Source organism: Hyperoodon ampullatus, assembly GCF_949752795.1.
Source record: "Hyperoodon ampullatus genome assembly, chromosome: 10".
In the NCBI taxonomy this organism is placed as follows: domain Eukaryota; kingdom Metazoa; phylum Chordata; class Mammalia; order Artiodactyla; family Ziphiidae; genus Hyperoodon; species Hyperoodon ampullatus.
The window spans coordinates 39932201-39952864 of record NC_136923.1 but is presented as its reverse complement, the minus strand read 5'-3'; the positions used below and the strand labels follow the sequence as shown (position 1 = coordinate 39952864).

The following is a 20664-nucleotide window of genomic DNA, read 5'->3' as shown; positions in this document are numbered from 1 at the left end:
TTTAAAAAAAGAAAAGAAATGATTGAACTAACCTAGTAGTCCAGTGAAAAGTCTCATGTTCAGCTGTGTAACAGGCCTGGAAAATGGTCAGCCCAGATTGGAACAGAAACTTGGCGCGATCCAAGAAAAATGTCTTCAGGAATAGGAGTGAGGTGGATTCCAGCAATAGATAGAATGAAGAAACCGGAAGATGGTTGGGATGTGGTGAAGAAACCATAGGTCTCTTCACAAGGGGCAAGGGAATTAGAATTCCCATGCAAAGCAGAAAAATTACACACAAAAAATCACAAGCCAAATAAATATAAAGCAAACCCTCCGTATGGCACAAGTATGAGTGATTGGCAGCGACTAATAATGATAATGTATTTGTGCGTGATGTACGAACATTCTTCTTCGAGTGGGCCAAGGATCATGACATTGGAAGCTCGGAGTAGAAAATGCAATTCTGGTCCTGTAAACAATGTCTTAAAATTACAAAGGCTACATACAGATAGAGGAACTGAAAATAGTGATTTTAATATCAAAAAGTTGGGGCTTGGATGGGAGTGGGTAGGGAGTGGTATAAGTAAGCTAAGTCTGGTAGAGAATTATGGGCCCACTTAGCGATGTTGGTAACAACCAGAAGAACCCAGACGAATGACTGGGAGAGATTTCTCCTGGATGGGAAGACTGGGAGGATGGGGGTGGGGCGGGACAGAGGGGCAGGTGTTGTTCCTTTTCATCAAAGTGCTTTTTATGAACCATTTGATTTATTTTTTGTTCAGTGGTAATTGGGATAGGTAAAGAATTTGTTGATTCCCAATAAAAGAAGTGTTTCTGAGTGTCTTCTGTTGTCTTAACTTTTAGATAGATGCTAGGAAAGATGGGGAAAGAATAGTTTAACCTCTACCATAAAATAACTTAAAGATCTCTTTGCCTTTAGTTTCTGCCCCCTTCTTTTTTAGAATGGTGAGAAAGAAAGGGGGTATAAATAAATAAAACCTTTTCTACTTCTATTTCATATTTTCTGATATACCCACTAAAAGCACCATTTTATTTTGCTCTCTTGAAAAACTTGAAGTGGTTTCTCCAGATTCCAGCCTGAACTCTTCTTTCCTGTTGCTCCTCTCCCTAATGTTTGATTTTTGCCTCCTCAAACCTCCTGTCAGCATCTCTGCCATTCCTGTCACCCTCAGAAGGCTTCTCAGCCCGCCATTCTTTTTCTTTTTTTTTTAAACCCTCCCTTCTGGAGCTGTATCTGGCCTCTCCTGCTAGATTGTGCACCCCCTAAGGGCTTGGAAGGCTTTGGTGCCTGCCTGGGCTCTGGAGGAGCCTGTGGATTTGCAGTGGCTTGAGATTAGACCATAGGAGACGGGCAGAGGGTAGCGTTAGCATATAGGACCTAGTACTGGCACAGGCATTGTTCTAGGTGCTTAGGTATGACAGAGAAGGAAAGTGTTCTTAAAAACCTCTTCCCTCACAGAGGAGCTTCTATTCTGATGGAGGTTTACATAAACATAAAAGTTATAAAAATGTGATGTATGTTTTGAGCATAGCTAACAACAGCAGTCAGTGGCTCTGTCTTTGAAACATGCTGTTGGTGTTTGTGGCTTTGTCACTAAGATGCTAGCCTATGAGGTGTCCTCTGGAGAAGTGAGGTGACCTAGCTGGAACTGCCTAGAGGTATTTGGTATTCCCTCTCCTTTGTCTCCTCACAGTAGCAGTAGCTGGAGAAGACAGCATTGTTTGAAATCACTTATGGACAAGATGGGCTTATAGCTGCGGGAATATGGTAGGAGACTTGGCTTTTAGTCCTACTATGTGTAGTTCATTGGCTATCAGCTCCTGTCTGCATTTCTTTTGGTTGTGGTTACTGGATATGACCTTGGTTCACTGAAGTTACAATCATCCTGCCTATGTATGGCATCCCCCTAGAAAACTGTTAGAATTCTAGAAGGGGCTGTAATCAGCCTTTTGTACTAAGTATTTCCCAGAAGATTGTCATTGAAATGCAAACCTAAAAGATATGCTGGCTGGGGTTTACTTCACAATAATCTAGAGGGTAGGGGATAGGTAGGGTGCAGATACAGTGGACCTGACCATGAGTTGATGTTGGAGCTGGGTGATGGGTACATGGTTTCATTAGAGTCTTCACTTATATAGATGCTTGGAATTTTTCATAATAAAAAAATTACCCTCATGGTCAAGAAATGGATGACTTTCGTATGTTTGCTTTATTGTATTTTTCATAAATAACTTTAGTAAGGTCTTTAGGTGTTTTTGGTATAGATTTTAATGATCAGAGACCATAACAGGACTAAATTAAGGATAGACTGGAGAGAAATCTTCAAATTTGTGTTTATTAATCAGAGTTTTTAAAACACTTGTAATACATGGGTGCCTCAATTACAAGTCAGCCCTCCCTCCATGGAGAGAAAGAAAAGGAAGCAAAGTTACAATCAGGTGCCTGAGAGCTGACCTTTTAGAGGCTGAGAGTATGAAGGTGTGAAGTATGGGAGAAGTGAAGGCCCACCACTTAAATTAGACTTTAGGGGTGGGTCTTGGCTAAGGTCAGAGGCACTCTGGGACCCTACTACCACCACCACCACTGCTGATTTTGCCCCATTCTAGGCTGGTGTTTACCTACTCCTTTGTCTCTGTGCTTTAACCTTACTTCTTTCTCTTATTCCTTCAGTGCTTTCTTGCCTCACCCTCCACCCTCCAAGACCAAAATCCATCCATCTTGATCTCCTTAGGCTAGTTTTCCTGTATCATGTCCCTTTCTACCCCAGGCCCAGAAGCTGGCCAACAATTCACTCTTTTCCTTCATCTCTGCCTTTTAGTGAATGACCACTAGTGTTTGTTAACAAATGTGATTGGACCATGAAGTGGCTTAACAACAGGCTGAGGCATGGAGACCCATTCATGTAGCCTTAAAAGATTTCAGGCAGTTGGCAAGTAAGAATTCTAAATAAAAATTGAAACTACCACCTGTATTTTTTCAGGCCGTTGATGCTCACTGCCATCAGCTGCATCCTCCCTATGGCACTGGTAAGTGTGGGAAGGGCTGGTGACAGTTTTGGTGGGCTGCTGAATTTCTTTTTTCTGGGGGAAAAAAAATCTATCTGCAAGCTGTGTTATTAACTTGTCCCCAAGGGCTGGACAGCTTGAACCAGCTATAGGAGACTAAAAAGATGAAGAAGCAACTGACCATGCTCAGGGGTTTCCTTGGGGAACTGTTGTCAGGAATGGAGGCTATTCAGTATGTGCTTTGATCCTTACATAAAATTAGCATGTCCTGTGCATTATTTTGAATAATAAATATACTATCCAGGTTCTCTGGGATGTCAAGTAATGACTGTTAAATTTCCTGAAATTCTGAAGACATTTTTCCCAAAGATAGATGTTGGCGATGTATTGAAAGAGTCCAGAATATTGTATGTACTTATCGTTTCCTTCAGTAGCAGGATTTATCTCCCTCTGGTATTTTAAGTTCTTTGTGGTCAGGGGATCAAAAATGTTTGTTCCAATGATTAAGTTATAAAATTCTGATAAAGACTTACTTGAATTTTTATTGGGGAAGGGTTTGGTGGAAACCAGAAAAGAAATGTGTGGCTCTCATTTACTAACAGACTTCAGGTGGACTTGGGGTCCTGTGATTTGAAAAATAATTTCACCACAGTCAGCTTTCTGCTCAGGGACCTAATAGGGAAAATACATACAATGAAATTGAAACATAGAGTGGGGCAGCAAGTCATAGGAATGCTAAAAGAATGCTAAAATATAACCCAATAACCAGATTGCTGCTGGAGTTGCCTTATCTAAGCTCCTGTAATCCTGCATCTGTCTCCTTGTAATGAGTGGGTCAGAGGCCACATAGACGCAGAAGTTTTATCTTATCAAGGTAGTCTCCATTCCAAGTTGACAGGGTGATGTTTACACTATTTCATTTCTCTAGTCTCTGAAGCCCTTAGATCATGGAATAAAAGTGCCTCCAGACAGAATATCTAACGAAATGCTGAGGTTGTAGACTTGTGTGCTGTTAACCATGTCAGGAACTGCTTGCTGATAACAGCAGTTAAAATATTCGTGTACACTTCATTACATCTCTGTGAGAAAATCTTAGCATCATTGGCTCATATCCTGGATTTTCCCCCTCAGGTCTAACTCCTACCCACCCACCCTCCAAAGCCCTGCTTATGAAGCCAGAATAGAATTGTGTGCACGCTTTATATATTCTTTGTTAAAAAACAGAAAGGAGAACTTAACTCCCCAGCAGCTGTCTAGTCCTTTAGGTATCTGTGAACAGGTGGTAACTGCTGAACATGTTTTGAGGGCCTCTATCTGGGAAATACCTTCTTAAGTGTTTCTCCAAACATTATGGAGGATGACATAAGAAGTTTGCCTGCAACCTTTGGGAAATAGTGATGTCCAGCAGCAAAGTCCTTTTTGACATGCATGTAGCCAAGTGCTTCCTAAAATAAAGATCAGAAAACCATCTAAGGGTGTTGAGATTGTAAATGTAATGGCAAAACAAAGCCAAATAGAATTGGCAATACAGAGCAGTGTCCAGGGTGGATGACAAGAGAGGTGACCCCACAGTCCTTTCAAGCTGGAGAGAAAGCTCCTCAGAGTCTTCTGACCCATTGTGGGTCAGGTTTGAGGGCACAGGGAATGAGGGAAAAAAGGCAGGGAAGATGGGCTACACTTGGCCTCTGTTCTGACCCCATCTTTGACTCTGTGAAAACCTTCTCTAGACCACCCAGGGACGTGAGGGCACCTTTCAGTCTTTGATGAACTTTATACCACTACTTGCCCTCCCTTCCCCACTTTGATTAGTCACACTCCCTTCCCCAGCTCCCTGGGGAAAATGAGAGAGAAGTTCTTATCTTTGGGGCTTATGTTCACAATGACCAAGGCTTAGGCACAAATGCAGTTGCTCAGAGACAGGCCAAGGAGTGAGAGGAAGGCAGGCCTGAGAGCTGTGCCCTGTGGAACAGCAACAGTTTGAGCTGACAGACCGGGAGAAGAGCATCCAATGGAACACTAAGAAGGCTGGGTGTGGGAGGTTTAGAGGGAGCCATAGTGTTGTGAAGTTATTGGCATTACAGACCTATTTATGCTAAAATTCACATTGCCTAATTGGTTAACCTTTGGTCAGAACTATGTTAAAAACTCTGAAGGGAAATTTTTCTGAAGGGAAGTTTTTCATTTCGAAGAGTAAGTAGAAGATCAAAATGAACTATTTGATAAAGTAGTGTAAGGGTCAACCCTCCGTTTATTGTGACATTTGTTTATGCAGATGATTACCATTGAATTAAATTTGGCAAACTTTCCCTCCAACTTCATGAAAAATTTAAAATATACAAAGAAGTTTAAAGAATTGTATAGTGGGCATCCATTTACATGCCATTTAGATTATATAGTTGCTAACTTTTTGCTGCATTTATTATATATCTGTATCAATTTTATTTTTAAACAGCTTTATTGAAGTATTACTGACATTCCATTAAATTCATCCATTTTAAAGTGTACCATTAGAAGAGTTTTAGTAAATGTAAACAAATATACAGCCATCACCACAATCCAAGTTATAGAACATTTTCATCACCCAGAAAGTTCCCTTGTATCCATTTGTAGTTGGTCCCCACTCCCAGTCCCACCAAACTACTGATCATCTTACTGTCTGCATAGTTTTGCTTTTTCTAGAAATTTAATATAAACTGAATCATACAATATGTAGTCTTTTGTGCCTGGCTTCTTTCACTTAGCGTAATGTTTTCAAGGTTCATCCATGTTGTATCACATGTCAGTAATGCTTTCCTTTTATTGCCCAATGATGATTTTCCATTGCATAGATATATACCACATTTTGTTTATCCATTCATTCATCAGTTGATGAACATATGGGTTGATTCCAGTTTTTGGCTATTATGAAATATGATGCTGTGATTGTTTATATCCAGGGTTTTATGTGGACATGTTCTCATTTCTCTTGGATAGATATCTAGCAGTGGGATTGCTAGGTCATATGGTAAATGTATGTTTAACATTTTAAGAAAATGCCAAACTATTTTCTGAGATGACTCTACTATTTTACATTCCCACCAGCATTATATAAGTGTTCCAGGTTCTCCACATGCTTGCTAGCACTTAGTATCGTCAGTCTTCTGGATTATAATCATTCTAGTGAGTGTGAAGTAGTATCTTGTAGTTTTAATTTGCATTTCATTTCCCTAATGACTAATAATATTGAGGATCTCTTCTTGTGTGTATCTGCTATTCATACTTTTTTTTGTGAAGTGTCTGTTCAAATCTTTTGCCCATTCTTTTTTTTTTTTTTTTTTTTTTTTTTTTTTGCGGTAGGCGGGCCTCTCACTGTTGTGGCCTCTCCCCTTGCGGAGCACAGGCTCCGGAGCACAGGCTCAGTGGCCATGGCTCACGGGCCCAGCCGCTCCGCGGCATGTGGGATCTTCCCAGACCGGGGCACGAACCCGTGTCCCCTGCATCGGCAGGCGGACTCTCAACCACTGCGCCACCAGGGAAGCCCACTTTTGCCCATTCTTGAAAAATTGGGGTGTTTGTCTTATTATTGAGTTGTATGAGTTCTTTATATGTTCTGAAATAAGTTCTTTATCAGGTACATGATTTGCAATTATTTTTTCTCCCATTTTGTGGCCTGTCTCTTCCATTTTCTTAATAACATCCTTTGAAGAGTAAACGTTTAATTTTCATGAAGTCCAGTTTATCAGATTTTTCTTTTAAGGATTGTGCTTTCAGTATCATATCTAAGAAATCTTTGCCTAAAACTAAGGTTGCAAAGATTTTCTTCTGTGTTTTCTTCTAGAAGTTTTATAGTTTTCAGTTTCACTTAAATCTGTGAACTATTTTGAGTTAATTTTTGTGTGACATGAACTAAACATCTAAGTTCTGTGTTTTGTATAATGATGTTCAGTTATTCCGGAATCGTTTGTTGAAGACTATCCTATCCTCCAATGAATTACATTGTGGAAATTAACCATAAGTGTATGAGTTTACTTCTGGACTTTATTCTGTTCCATTGATCTATATGTCTGTCCTTAAGCCAGTACCCCACTGTCTTGATTACTGTAGCTTTATAGTAAGTCTTGAAGTCAGATGGTATAAGTCCTCCAACTTTGCTCTTTCAAGATTGCTTTGGGGACTACCTGGCTGTCCAGTGGTTAAACCCCCTGCTTTGATTTTGATTAATTTTTTAAAATAAATTTATTTATTTATTTTTGGCTGTGTTGGGTCTTCTTTGCTGCAGTGGGCCTTCTCTAGTTGTGGTGAGTGGGGGCTACTCTTCGTTGCGGTGCACGTGGTTCTTATTGCGGTGGCTTCTCTTGTTGCGAAGCATAGGCCCTAGAGTGCATGGGCTTCAGTAGTTGTGGCTCACGGGCTCTAGAGCACAGGCTCAGTAGTTGTGGCACATGGGCTTAGTTGCTCTGTGGCATGTGGGATCTTCCTGGACCAGGGCTCAAACCCGTGTCCCTGCATTTAGGCAGATTCTTAACCACTGTGCCACCAGGGAAGTCCCTGATTTTGATTAATTTTTTTTTTTTCGGTACGCGGGCCTCTCACTGTTGTGGCTTCTCCCGTTGCGGAGCACAGGCTCCAGACGCGCAGGCTCAGTGGCCATGGCTCACGGGCCTAGCCACTCCGCGGCATGTGGGATCTTCCCGGACCGGGGCACGAACCCATGTCCCCTGCATCGGTAGGCGGACTCTCAACCACTGCGTCACCAGGGAAGCCCTGATTTTGATTAATTTTGATTGCTGTGTTCAGTCTATAGCTATGTTGTCCAGTATGGTAGCTGTGACCACATGTAGCCATTGGGCATTGGAAATATGGCTAGTTTGGATTGGTATGTGCTATAATTCTGAATACAATGGACTTTGAAGATTTAGATGGAAAAAAGATGTAAAATATAGTTCATTAGTTTCTATGGATTAACATATTGAAATAATATTTTAGATATATTGGGTTAAATAAAATATATTTATAAATAAATTTTAGTTTTCATTTGTTTGCTATATAGAAATACTTTTGATTTTTATATATTGGCATTCTATTTTTTTATCTTACTAAATTTATTAGTTATACTAGTTTTGTAGATTCTTTTAGGATTTTCTGTGTAAATAGTCATTTTATTTAGGAATAGAGACAGATTTGCTGCTTCTTTTTTTAATCTTTTATGTCTTTTTTGTGTGTCTTTTTTTTTCTTTTTTTTTTTCCTTTCCTTATTGCCCTGGGTAGGGCTTTCATAATGTTAAATGAAATGATGAGAGTGGTCATCCCTGTGATGTTCCTGATCTTAGCATTCACTATTTCATTATTGAGTATAATGTTTTCCATAGATGCCCTATATTAGATTCAGGCAGTTCCATTTTTCTTCCTAATTTGTAAGAATTTTTGTCTTGAATGGTTATTGAATTTTGTCAAGTGGGTTTTCTTGCATCTACTGAAATGGTCATTTGGGTTTTTTCTGCCTTTATTTTGTTAATTCAGTGAATTGTCTTAGGAGTTTTCACATGTTATATCAGCCTTTTCTATATTGCTGGATTTAATTTGTTAAAATATTTGGATTGATTTTTGTGTTTTTGTTCATAAGGCTTATTTGTAATTTTCTTTTTATATTTTTGTTAGGTTTTTATATCAGGGTTGTGTTAGTCTCATAAAGTGAGTTTGGAAGAAGTATTCCTTCCTGCTCTAGTTTCTGAAAGTGTTTATTTAAGATTAGTTGTTTTTTTGGGTTTTTTTGCGCTACGCAGGCCTCTCACTGTTGTGGCCTCTTCCATTGCGGAGCACAGGCTCTGGATGCGCAGGCTCAGCGGCCATGGCTCACGGGCCTAGCCGCTCCGCTGCATGTGGGATCTTCCCGGACCGGGGCACGAACCCGTGTCCCCTGCATCGGCAGGTGGACTCTCAACCACTGTGCCACCAGGGAGGCCCTAAGATTAGTTTTGATAGAATTCACCAGTAAAAACTTCTGGGTCTGGCATTTTGTGAGAAAAATTTTTATCATGAATTCAATGTCTTTAATAGATATAGAGCTATTCAGTTTTTCTTTTTGTGTGTGTCAGTTTTGGTAAGTTTTTCAAGGAACTTGTCAATCTCATCTAAGATATCAAATTTATTAGCATTTGATCATTCATATTTTCTTATTTTCCTTTTAATACCTGTAAGATTTGTAGGGATAGTCCTTCTTATCACCCTTGTTATTGGCAATTTGTATTCTCTTTTTTTTCTTAATTGTTCTAGCTAAAGTTTTTGTCAACTTTATTGATTTTTTTAAAGAATCAACTTTTGGGGCTTCCCTGGTGGCGCAGTGGTTGAGAGTCCGCCTGCCGATGCAGGGGACACGGGTTCGTGCCCTGGTCCGGGAAGATCCCACATGCCGCGGAGCGGCTAGGCCCATGAGCCATGGCTGCTGAGCCTGCGCATCCAGAGCCTGTGCTCCACAATGGGAGAGGCCACAACAGTGAGAGGGCTGCATACCGCAAAAAAAAAAAAGAATCAACTTTTGGACTTTATTGATTTTCACTATTTGTTTTGGATTTTATTTCTGTTTTTATCTTTTTTCTTCTTTTAACTTTGAGTTTTGTCATCTTTTTCTAGCTTCTTAAGGTAGGCCCTTATGTCATTGATTTTTGGACCTTTTATAGTATAAATAATTACGTTTGTAAATTTCCCTCTTGGCATTATATTAGCTGCATCTCACAACTTTTATTATGTGGTATTTTCATTATCATTCGTTCAAAACATTTTCTAATTTTTCTTGTGATTTCTTCCTTGACACGCAGGTTTTATGGAGGTATGTTCTTTAATTTCCAAATATTTGCTGTATAAGAAGGACATGCTTGGCAGAGAACAGTCAGGGAGCCTCTTGGGGTTGCTGGAATCATTTGGTCTGTTGCTGGACTCCTCAGGGCAGTGGTTCTGCAGTGGGTCCTAATGACTCTTGACTAACGCTTAAGGTTCATCTTGTCAGTACTGGAGAGCAATGATGGGGGTTTTAAACAGGTTGGGACTGATCCTGGTAAGACGTGAAAGCTCTAAGAATAGTCTGTTATTGTAATTGTTACATACAGGCTTTAGGAAACGCATCCTGGGGGCTATGGGTGGCGGGTGTGGGGGGTGGCGGGCAGACAATAGACACTGGCATATCAGTATGTAAGATACCTTTCCTTTGTCCAGGTGATAGTGAAGCCCTTCTGATGGAAGTGTTTAGGAGAGGCAGGACTAGAGATTGTGCAGTGGAATGGTGGTGATGGAAGAGGGTGGAGTGGAAAGGAAGAGCGAGACATAGAGGAAAATGCTGATGCAGGTGTAGGAGTGTGATGTCTCCAGTGACAAGATGGGCATTCAGGAGGAAGAGCACATTTAGTGTACCTGAACAGGTTCTGCGAGACTCATCACAGAGACCAAGAGGGGTGTTAGGCTTGTTGAATTTGGCGACAAGGGAGTTTATATTGCCTGGTACATGTGTATAAAGAATAGTATATCCACTATCGGCAATTCCGAATAGATTGAAATTCAGCAATTAAAATCAACATTTTGTCAAACTGTGAACCAAAATTGAATACATATTGGCAGTTATACCCACTGAACTTTCAAAGTATTATATATATTTTCAAGCATGATTCTTGAGAATAGCTCTAACATTTTGGGGAGGAGGTGGGGGGATAGGAAAACATCTTATTTCTGCTCTTGAGAGTCTTTGTTTAAATTCATCCTAACTATTCTTGCCTCATGGTCTTGTGAGTATCCAAAGTGGACACATTCCACCAGCTAAGGGTTTTCAGTTTAGACAGGGGTAATAGTCCCAGGCATGCTGGAAATAGCGACCTATTACTATCGAGAAGGGCCCTCTTTGACCCCTGAGATGGAGAGAATGGTGGACTCTATCTTTGTGGGGAGAAGCTCAGGTTAATCTGTAATTACCTTGGGGTTCCAAATTTTGGGGCAAGAACTTCCTAGTTCTTAGTTTCTAGTCTTTTCCTCGATTAGACTCATAAATAAATAAGACTTTTAATCTTCTTATTACATATTGATCTAATAGAACCGCAAATTTGTCTTGAACATGACATGGTCATGTGTGTTCCTTCCTAAGTCATTAGTTTTTTTGGCTGTCAGTGGTTATCACCTTGGACCCATTTTTCTTTTGGAAAAGATTTGACCTTCTCATTGTGAGTCCTCTTTGGGGGAGTTCCCTCGTGGCCTAGTGGTTAGGATTTTGGGCTTTCACCGCCATGGCCTGGGTTCAGTCCCTGGTCAGGGAACTGAGATCTTGCAAGCTGTGTGGTGCAGCAAAAAATAAATAAATAAAAGAAAGCTTTAAGTCGTTCTTGATAATATGTAATCCTAACTACTAACAGGTTGTTAGTTGCTTGTCAAAACAGTCCAGCAAGGGTTCGTCTTGGTTCTGCTGGAAGACTTTTGTTCTCCACAATTGGACATATAAGAAGAGTGGAAGACTTTCCCCAGTTGTTAAGTGGTTTTTTTTAATATATATATAAATTTATTTATTTTATTTATTTTTATTTATGGCTGTGTTGTGTCTTTGTTTCTGCATGCAGGCTTTCTCTAGTTGCGGCTAGCGGGGGCTACTCTTCATTGTGGTGCGCAGGCTTCTCGTTGGAGTGGCTTCTCTTGTTGCGGACACGGGCTCTAGGTGCTCAGGCTCAGTAGCTGAGGCACACGGGCTTAGTTGCTCCGTGGCATGTGGGGTCTTCCCGAACCAGGGCTCGAACCCATGTGGCCTGCATTGGCAGGTGGATTCTTAACCACTGTGCTACCAGGGAAGTCCTCAGCTGTTAAGTGTTGACTTTAATAGATTCAGGATGGATTGCCAAGCTCTTTGAGCATAACTCAGTAATGCTGTGAATACTCAGGTAGTTCGTTCCTGAGAAAGCTCAGCTGTTTGCACTCTGAGAATGACAGATTTTTATCTTTAATGTTTTAATATCATACATGAGGTTTGTCTTGGCCCTCTTGCTGAAGGTGGCTTAAGTATTGCCCCACCCCCCTACAATCACCTGATGTCTCTTCCTCTGGGAGACTGCTGGGGGGGCAATGGTGAAGTCAGTTGTCTCTTGTGACCCAAATCAGGGAGGACGTGGCCTGTCTTCCGAGACTACCTTTTAGCATAAATTCTAGGTACTCTTCCTTTTTTTTTTTTTTTGCGGTACGCGGGCCTCTCACTGTTGTGGCCTCTCCCGTTGCCGAGCACAGGCTCCAGACGCGCAGGCTCAGCGGCCATGGCTCATGGGCCCAGCCGCTCCGCGGCATATGGGATCTTCACGGACCGGGGCACGAACCCGTGTCCCCTGCATCGGCAGGCGGACTCTCAACCACTGCGCCACCAGCAAAGCCCCTAGGTACTCTTCCTTTAACCCTGTGCTGCTCTTGCTCAGAGGGCCCTTTGGAACCTGATTTCCCTGTAGATCTTACCTGGTGTTCATTACTGGGCAAGGTGCCGTCACTCTGCATTTTCCTTCAGGTTCATAATGGATTAATTGAGGAAGAGTCCCTAATAGTTTATGATATACTATGAACATAATATGGGCAATCACAGCGCCTCCTGCAGAAGGCTGGTGGGAGGTGCATACAGCTGATGCATGTGCCTACTGCCTTGTATATATTGATGTATTCTTGGCTGTTGGCTTTAAAGCATAGATTCACATCTCTTCAGTTTTATAAAGTGCTAGATGCATCCTCTCTTCACATTATCAGTCCTCACCAGAACTCAACTCTACTGGAATATTCTGAGTTGGTCATTAGTGGACTTGTAGTCATCAATAAAATTTTCAGTTTCAGCAGATAGCTGTGTTGTTTTCATAGATGGATGGGCTGCATCTGGTGTGCTAATTCTGAGACTTTGTTGCTGCTATTAGTGCTGTTGAGATCAAGGGATCAGACCAGGTATGGTGTTAAAATTCTATTTCTTTAGGAAGACCAAGAAATTTCATTTTGGGACTTCCCTGGTTGTCCCGTGGTTAGGACTCTTTTTCCACTGCAGGTGGCACAGGTTCGATCCCTGGTCAGGGAACTAAGATCCCGCGTGCTGTGCAGCCAAAAAAAAAAAAAAAAAGAAAAAGAGAAGAAATTTAATTTTGAAAATCCATAAATTAAAGACATAATGTCATTTAATGATCAGCATGTTTCCAGTCCAGTTCTGGGCTCTGTGGATCTGTGAGAGGCAGCCTGATCCCTGTTCTTAGCCAACAGGTTCTTCTAAGCCATCTGTGGTGATAAGAGAAGGTGGCTGCTGGACATAGCCAGGACTCCTCTGGATTTCCTGAGTGGCTCAGTGCCTTTGAGATGACTTGGTAGCCACTTCACAATGAGACATTTAGAAGTCAGGACAGAAAACAGTGGGTGCGTGGCCGACTGGGCCCCACTGGATAAGAGACGACAGAAAAGGTTCCAGCGAGGAGCTCATTTAAACCAGTATCATTTTGTGAATTTCCTGGCGGTCCAGTGGTTAAGATTCAGTGCTCTCACTTCCGAGGGCCCAGGTTCAGTCCCTGGTTGGGGAACTAAGATCCCATGAGCTGCGCAGTGCGGCCAAAAACATTAAAAAATAAAAAAAATTAAAACTATCATTTTCAGGTTTTAAAAATATATTTGTAGCCAAAAGCTACATTCAAGCAAATTTTAACATTTTAATATTAACATCATTTTTAATAATAATATTTTAAACGAAATGTTTTTTCTCTGTTTTCATTCTGTGACAGTGGTTGGTGTGGATGCATAGTTTTTTTTTTTTAAAGGAACTAATTTTTTAATTTATTTATTTTTGGCTGCATTGGGTCTGCGCATGGGCTTTATCTCTAGTTGCAGCGAGCGGGGGCTACTCTTCTTTGTGGTGTGCAGGCTTCTTACTGCGGTAGCTTCTCTTGTTGCAGAACACGGGCTCTAGGCACCCCGGCTTCAGTAGTTGTGGCACGTGGGCTCAGTAGTTGTGGCTCGTGGGCTCTAGAGCACAGGCTCAGTAGTTGTGGCACACAGGCTTAGTTGCTCCGTGGCATGTGGGATCTTCCCCGACTAGGGCTCGAACCCGTGTCCCCTGCATTGGCAGGCGGATTCTTAACCACTGCGCCAACGGAGAAGTCCCAGGTGCATAGTTTTTTTATAGAATCATTTAGAAGAAATGTCAGCTATAACTAAGGAATCCTAGGCCTGAGGTCTCCATGAGCCTCAATAAGAAAATACTACAGCAACGTGCATGGGTCACATGCCTCTTACCTTGCATGGAAGAAAGTGGGGACCCCCACCCTTAGTGAAGTAAGCTGTCTTGAGTCCTTGGTTTTCTCCAGATGTACCTGGGTTGTAGGACAGGAAAGCACTCACTCACTGATGGTGCACTGAGACATGCTATTGTTTAATAGGGATGTATGTGTCTCCTTTCAGGAGTGATTTGAGCTCTAGGGAGCAGGGACCACATGTTGGTCACTGTGTGTCTTCCCTCCTGCAGTTCTTATCTGTGCACCAGGCATGTACCACGTTATAGGTCCTTGGTTGCTCCTGTATGAAAACTCAGTCCAGTGAGCAGAGTACCAAGGTTCTGTGTGTTCTCTTGGCTCCCTAGGTTGAAGTGTGCTCCTTGTTTTTCCTTGATTCAGTAGCACCCTCGTGTTTTGCAGTGCTCTCTCCAAACACATCCTAATCTTCTGACCCCCGAGCCGGACTAGAAGATTAGGCCCCCTGGTGGTCCAGTGGTTAAGATTCTGTGTTTCACTGCTGGAGGCCTGGGTTCAATTCCTGGTCAGGGAACTAAGACCTCCCAAGCCTCACGGCCAAAAAGAAAAAGATTAGGCCCCCACCCAAGTCTTGATGTTCAGGGTTCTGTTTTGTAACTAGCTTACTTTCCTATTTACATTAAAATTAATATACGAACTGCTTTCTGCGTCAGTAAACTTAGCTATGCAACATCCTTTTCAGGGACTGCATATCCTGTATCATTTCCTCAGAAAAAATTTACAGAGGTAGAATTGCTAGTTCAATGCACCTTCTGAGGCTCTTTGATAGCCATAACCGTTGTGCTTTAAAGGAGAATGTAGGGGCCAGAAAGGCTGCCCACGGACTTCTAAATTCTCCTTGCAATTAGGGCTCATTAGTTGCCGGGAATTCAGAGATTTTAAACGGGTGTTTTTTGTTTGTTTTGTTTTTCTGGGTTTATACAAGAAGTCCAAGCCTGAGGTTTTCTGCAAGTAACAGGCCTAACTAGAGGTGCACTTACCATGTATAGCCTCCTACAGCAGCTTGAGGAAACAAATCACATTAGGGAACCTAACAGCTCTTTTGCTTAAATTGGATGCTGGATCGTTATTTCCTGTAGATAGGATGGTTTCGCATAAGTTTCAAATCAAACTAATTTCTTTGAAGGGTCATTAATGAAAACAAAGATTGAAAAATCAAGAGATCCAGGAAATCACTAAGACTATGAGAGTCTGAACTTAAAAGATGAAACAGAGAACCAAGAGGAAGAATTTGAAAGTCAAGCCTGGGCCTGCAATAGAGATGAATGTCTGCATTTCTCAACATGCAGAGCACTCTGAAGGGAACTACGTGATAATTTGATCTCTTTGTTTTTCTTTCTAGGTCTCTCATTCAGTTGCTAAACTTATATTAGTTAATTTCCACTGGCAAGTCGCAGAGATAATGGACAGGTAAGGTGTTTGGGGGAGGAAGAAGAGATGGCATTGCCCATAGCTCCTCTCTCTGCCTACCCGCCCAGTGATGATGATTGTTTATGTTTTGGAGAATATCCTTACAGTGTGCAGATTATATTTTTAAAACACTGGATCATAGTGTATAGCCTTTTTTCTCTCAGTATATGGTGAACATTTTCCCATGTTTTCAGCATATTCTTTCTACCCCAGTTTTAATGCTGGCACAGTATTTTATTATATAGATGTTCCATACTTTTCCAAACCCCTGTTGTTGTACAGTGAAGTTAGGTCAAATTTTTTATGCCATTGTTAATTTTTAATCAGTACCCTCCTAGATAACACTTGACAGTATCTCCAGTTATTTCTTTCAGACACATAAGTGAGGAATAATACATCATGACATAGTGCATATTACCTTCAGAGAAAAGGTCAGCTAGTTTACCCCGCACCTCCAGAACCAGAGCCCTTGGGGCACACAGCTTGGAGTCTCAGGTGTCCTGGAAGTTGTCAGGAGGAGGGGCTCCTCCTCCTCATGCATCCTCTAGGGGGGTTCCTCTAAGAGGCATGTGCTTCTGTCTAGCTCAGGGTTTCTCATACTAAGCACTGTTGATGTGTTGGGCTAGATAACTCTTTGTTGTGAAGGGACTGTTCTGTGAATTATAGGAGGTTTGGAAGAATCTCCGGGGTCTACCTACTAGAAGTCCTTAAATCAAAAATGCCTCCGGACTGCCAGATAACTCCTGGAGAACAAAACTGCCCCTGCTGAGCAGTGCACTGGTCACTACCCCTGCTCTTTCACACCACAGTGAGTCTTCTTTCTCTGTATGGTGTGATTCTGTTCATCGGCAGAGGAAGATCATTATGCCTTTCCTTCTCTAGGCTAAGAAGGCCAAACTAGAGCAGCTCAGCCTGATCAGGAAAGAGCAAATGCATTCCTGGTTCACTAACTGCACTCTCACTCTCTATTCTGAAGAGCTGAATACAGTTAGGTAGACTTCCAGATGAACTTCCCTGTCTGCACTGCTATCCAAAACTCTGGAACCACATAGGTTCCGGTAATGGGTATCTAGCACTGTCCAAACTCTCTAGCCTAACTTGGGGATGGAGACAATTTGGATAGCTATAAAGATATTAAGAATAGTAGTGTGAGAACTAGGAATAAAAATTGAAGTAGGCATTCTGACTAGGCGGTGTAAGGAAATCATGTATATGAGATGTAATTCTTCCCTGCTCAGATTCCTGGTGTCTTGGTAATGTGATTACCTGGACTTTGTGTGGCACTTTTATTGCCACATGATAACTGTTTTTATTTTTAAATGTATTTATGCCACACCTCATTCCAGAAAGGAATTAAATTTTTTTTTTTTTTTTTTTTTTTTTGCGGTACGCGGGCCTCTCACTGCTGTGGCCTCTGCCGTTGCGGAGCACAGGCTCCGGACGCGCAGGCTCAGCGGCCATGGCTCACGGGCCCAGCCGCTCCGCGGCATGTGGGATCTCCCCGGACCGGGGCACGAACCCGTGTCCCCTGCATCGGCAGGCGGACTCTCAACCACTGCGCCACCAGGGAAGCCCCAGGAATTAAATTTTTATTATGAAATTTTTTTCCCAAAAATGTGTGAGCGCGCACTCACATGCATATGTGTGAGGTATATAGGTTTTAAAGACAAATAAAGCAAACAAAGAAACCCTCTGACCTTTACTCAGAGGCCTCTGATGGCAATCCCTGCCTGGCTACAATCTCTTCCTTCTCCAGGGCGACCAGTACCTTGAATTCGGTATTGATCATTTTCTTATTTATTCTTAAATTATATATCTTTTAGTTTTGTATGTTTTTAGAACTTTACAGACATGGAATCATATCATATGTATTCTTCAACTTTTTAAATTAACAAGGTTGAACATCATGACATCTTATCCATCCTCCTGTCAAAAACTATTTGTGAGGTTTTCATTTTTTGCTGTTAAAAATAATGCAACTCTGAAAACTGTTGTACATGACTTACAGTGTCACATAATTTTTCTAGGGTTAAGTACAGAAAGTGAATTGCTGGGCTGTAGAGTATGTGTTACTTCAGCTTTACTAGATAATGCCAAAATGTTTTCCAAAGTGATTGTACCATGTTATATACCCACTAGTGGTGTATGAGTGTCAGAATTAAAGTTTTACAGTCTGGTGGGTGTAAATGGCATCTGGTTGTTTTTAATTTCAATGGTCAGGTTATTAAGGAGGTTGATCATTTTTTCCTATGTGAGTTGTGCTTCCTCTTCTGTGAAATGCCTGTTATGTCTTTTGCCCATTTTTCTAATTGTTGTTTTTTATTTCAAATGGACGTTTAGGAGTTTTTGTTTTGTTTATTCTGAATATCAGTTCTTTACCAGTTGTATATGTATTGAATTATCTTTCAGTTTATAGCTTGGCTTTTCACTTTATCTTGTCTTCTGATGAACTGAAGTTCTTTTGGCTTGCGGAATCTCAGTTTCCTGACCAGGGATTGAACCTGGGCTACAGCAGTGAAAGCCCAGAATCCTGACCACTAGGCTACCAGGGAATTCCCTGAACTGAAGTTCTTAAATGTAGCATACAGAGTTTTCCTTTATGTTTTGCTTTTTCTGTGTCTTGAAGATATCCTTTCCTATTCTGAAGACATAGAGATATTTGCTTGTAATTCCAGAAAGGGACTTAAAGCAGATATGGTCCTTCATAAGTATTTTTCTTATAGTTCAGTGCCTTTAAGACAGAGTTGTTATTCTTATACCAATTGAGAGCTAAAAAAATTGAAAAAGCCGAAAGTATTTGTAGTAAAGTAAAAGGCAAGCTTGGTTTTGCAAGAAGGTAGTTAAAAGACAAAGACACTTTAGTGTGACTGCAACACTTGTTGGTCTATCCTGTTTTTGTTCAGAAGTAAAACTATTTGTCTTCAGGTTCTGATTCCCTTTATTTCTGTTTTTTGTTTTGTAGATACAAGTCTAATTCTGCTCAACTGCTCGTTGAGGCTCGAGTTCAGCCCAATCCGTCGAAACATGTGAGTGTCTCCTCCTTGAATAAGGCTTCTCCTGTTGCCCGTGGCTCTTTCTGTGGCTCACATTGTTATTGAGAACCATCTTGCCTTGTTTATAGTGCAATATGCCCATGATATTTGTTCCAGCATAGGCCTAAATCTTCCATTTCCATTATAGTTTGGAAATTTTCCTCATAGATGAGTGAATCATTGCCTGCCCTCTCCAGCCTCACCTTTTTCCTTGCACTTACATACAGCCTGTACTCTATTCCTGCTGTGTTCTTGGTGTTCCCACTCACCATATGCCTCTTTGACTCTGCTTGTGCCTTCCCTGGTCTGGAATGTCCAGATTCTGTCCCCATCTCTGCTTGTGGAAATGGAACTCATCTTTAGAGACCCACATCCAAGCCATCTCTCACAAAACCTATCTCCTGGGACCACTCCCCTCCAAACTTCTCTAATTATATCTTTAAACCTTTACGTGTATGTTGTAGTAATTCACTCATATCTTTTCAGCTCCCCTACTAGACTGTAAGTGCTTTTTAAGTTTAGGAGTCAATGTATAGCAATTTCCTCTGTATCTGGGAGTTCAGTCAGCATTTGTCAAATGAATGAGGGCCATGTTAAAAGCACTGTCAGGAGGGAGAATTGGGGCTCAGATCACCACATAACTTCTGCAATCTCCTAGGAGAAAATTTCTAGGAGAATACTGGACAAACATGAGAATACGGTCCTTTTCCTCAAGTTATTTTTTGTATTCCCAGTAAACTAACAAGAACCTAATGTTAAACATGTAGTGGACTTTTTCATTGGTTAGTGTTTTTGGCTGGGGTTCCCAGATTGTCTTTGCCAGTTTGTGTAGCATGGTATGGATTCTGGAGTTTAAACTTTACAGTTATTTGCCCACAAACTAGAAGAGTTTCTTCCCTTGTAGAAGCCTTCCTCATCTCTCTAAATTAATTGTATGTGACATCTCCTTGGTATGTTAAGGATGAGTTGTAACTTGGTAAAAACTGTAATACTGTGTGTTTTGGACATACTGATATGGGAAAACCGCTGTCTTTGACAAGTAAAACTGCATTGTGGGATGTTAGAGGCTCACACTCAGCCTCTAAGCACCTATATGGCTGGGTTTGTAGTACTTGTTGAGAAGCAACTCTGTGCTGTGCTGAATGAGGGCAGTTTTCAAAAGAAACCCAATAGTCTCTGAAAGAAGGTGGATTGAATGACCTCTAAGGACCTTGACAGTTCTGAAATCCTGGTCTTTTCAGCCTGACGTTATAAACTACTGTTAGTTCTCATTTCCATCTTCTCTCTGCCTCTCTAAATCCTAGTGATTCATCAAGCCTAGTTCAGTTACCACCTCCTTCAGAAAGCCTTCCTGATAATATGCTTTCTGCTCAAAACTGGAACTCGCAGAGTGCACACATTGCAGTTGAGTTCTGACACTTGTTGCAGGGTCAGAATTGCCTCCCATGGCTCATACCACTCTGCCTCTCCCCAGGTCCCCACAACCCATCCCCCTCACCACTGCGCAGTGTGTATGCAGTTTGTGCGGAAGGAAAACCTACTGTCTCTGGCCTGTCAGCACCAGTTTTGCCGCAGCTGCTGGGAGCAACACTGCTCAGTACTTGTCAAGGACGGCGTGGGTGTGGGTGAGTCTGCCATAGGATTTATAAAAGGCTGGCATGAAGTATTTAGCTTTAGCTCTGCCCTTTCAGGTTCTCAGGTCAACTGAGTGTTTTCTTGTGAGCCTAATTGAAGTTTTTATTTTCAGAACCATTGGTTTCCAAACACATCTGTCTGAACAATGGCAAAGTTTAGACCTGAGCAAAATGAGAGAGTTAAGGCTAATGTTTGGGCATATATGTAGACGTTGGTGTGAATGCAAGGCTACCTTCTCTTACCTTTTGGGAGAACTGTCCTTTAAGCTGCCTACTGTATCTATCTTGATTCTCAAAGTGGCAGCCATAACTCAGAAACACCTA

General features: G+C 41.5%; 1 protein-coding gene across 1 annotated transcript in view; it reads left to right on the top strand.

Annotated features, from left to right (window-relative positions):
• Window positions 1–20664, top strand: part of ARIH2 (ariadne RBR E3 ubiquitin protein ligase 2) — a 44569-nt gene that overhangs the window by 12799 nt on the left and 11106 nt on the right. Inside the window, 5 exon segments of the mRNA XM_079712124.1 lie at window positions 2985–3017; window positions 3019–3030; window positions 15607–15674; window positions 18637–18700; window positions 20181–20331. Of these exon segments, the coding sequence (XP_079568250.1) occupies window positions 2985–3017; window positions 3019–3030; window positions 15607–15674; window positions 18637–18700; window positions 20181–20331 (328 nt within the window).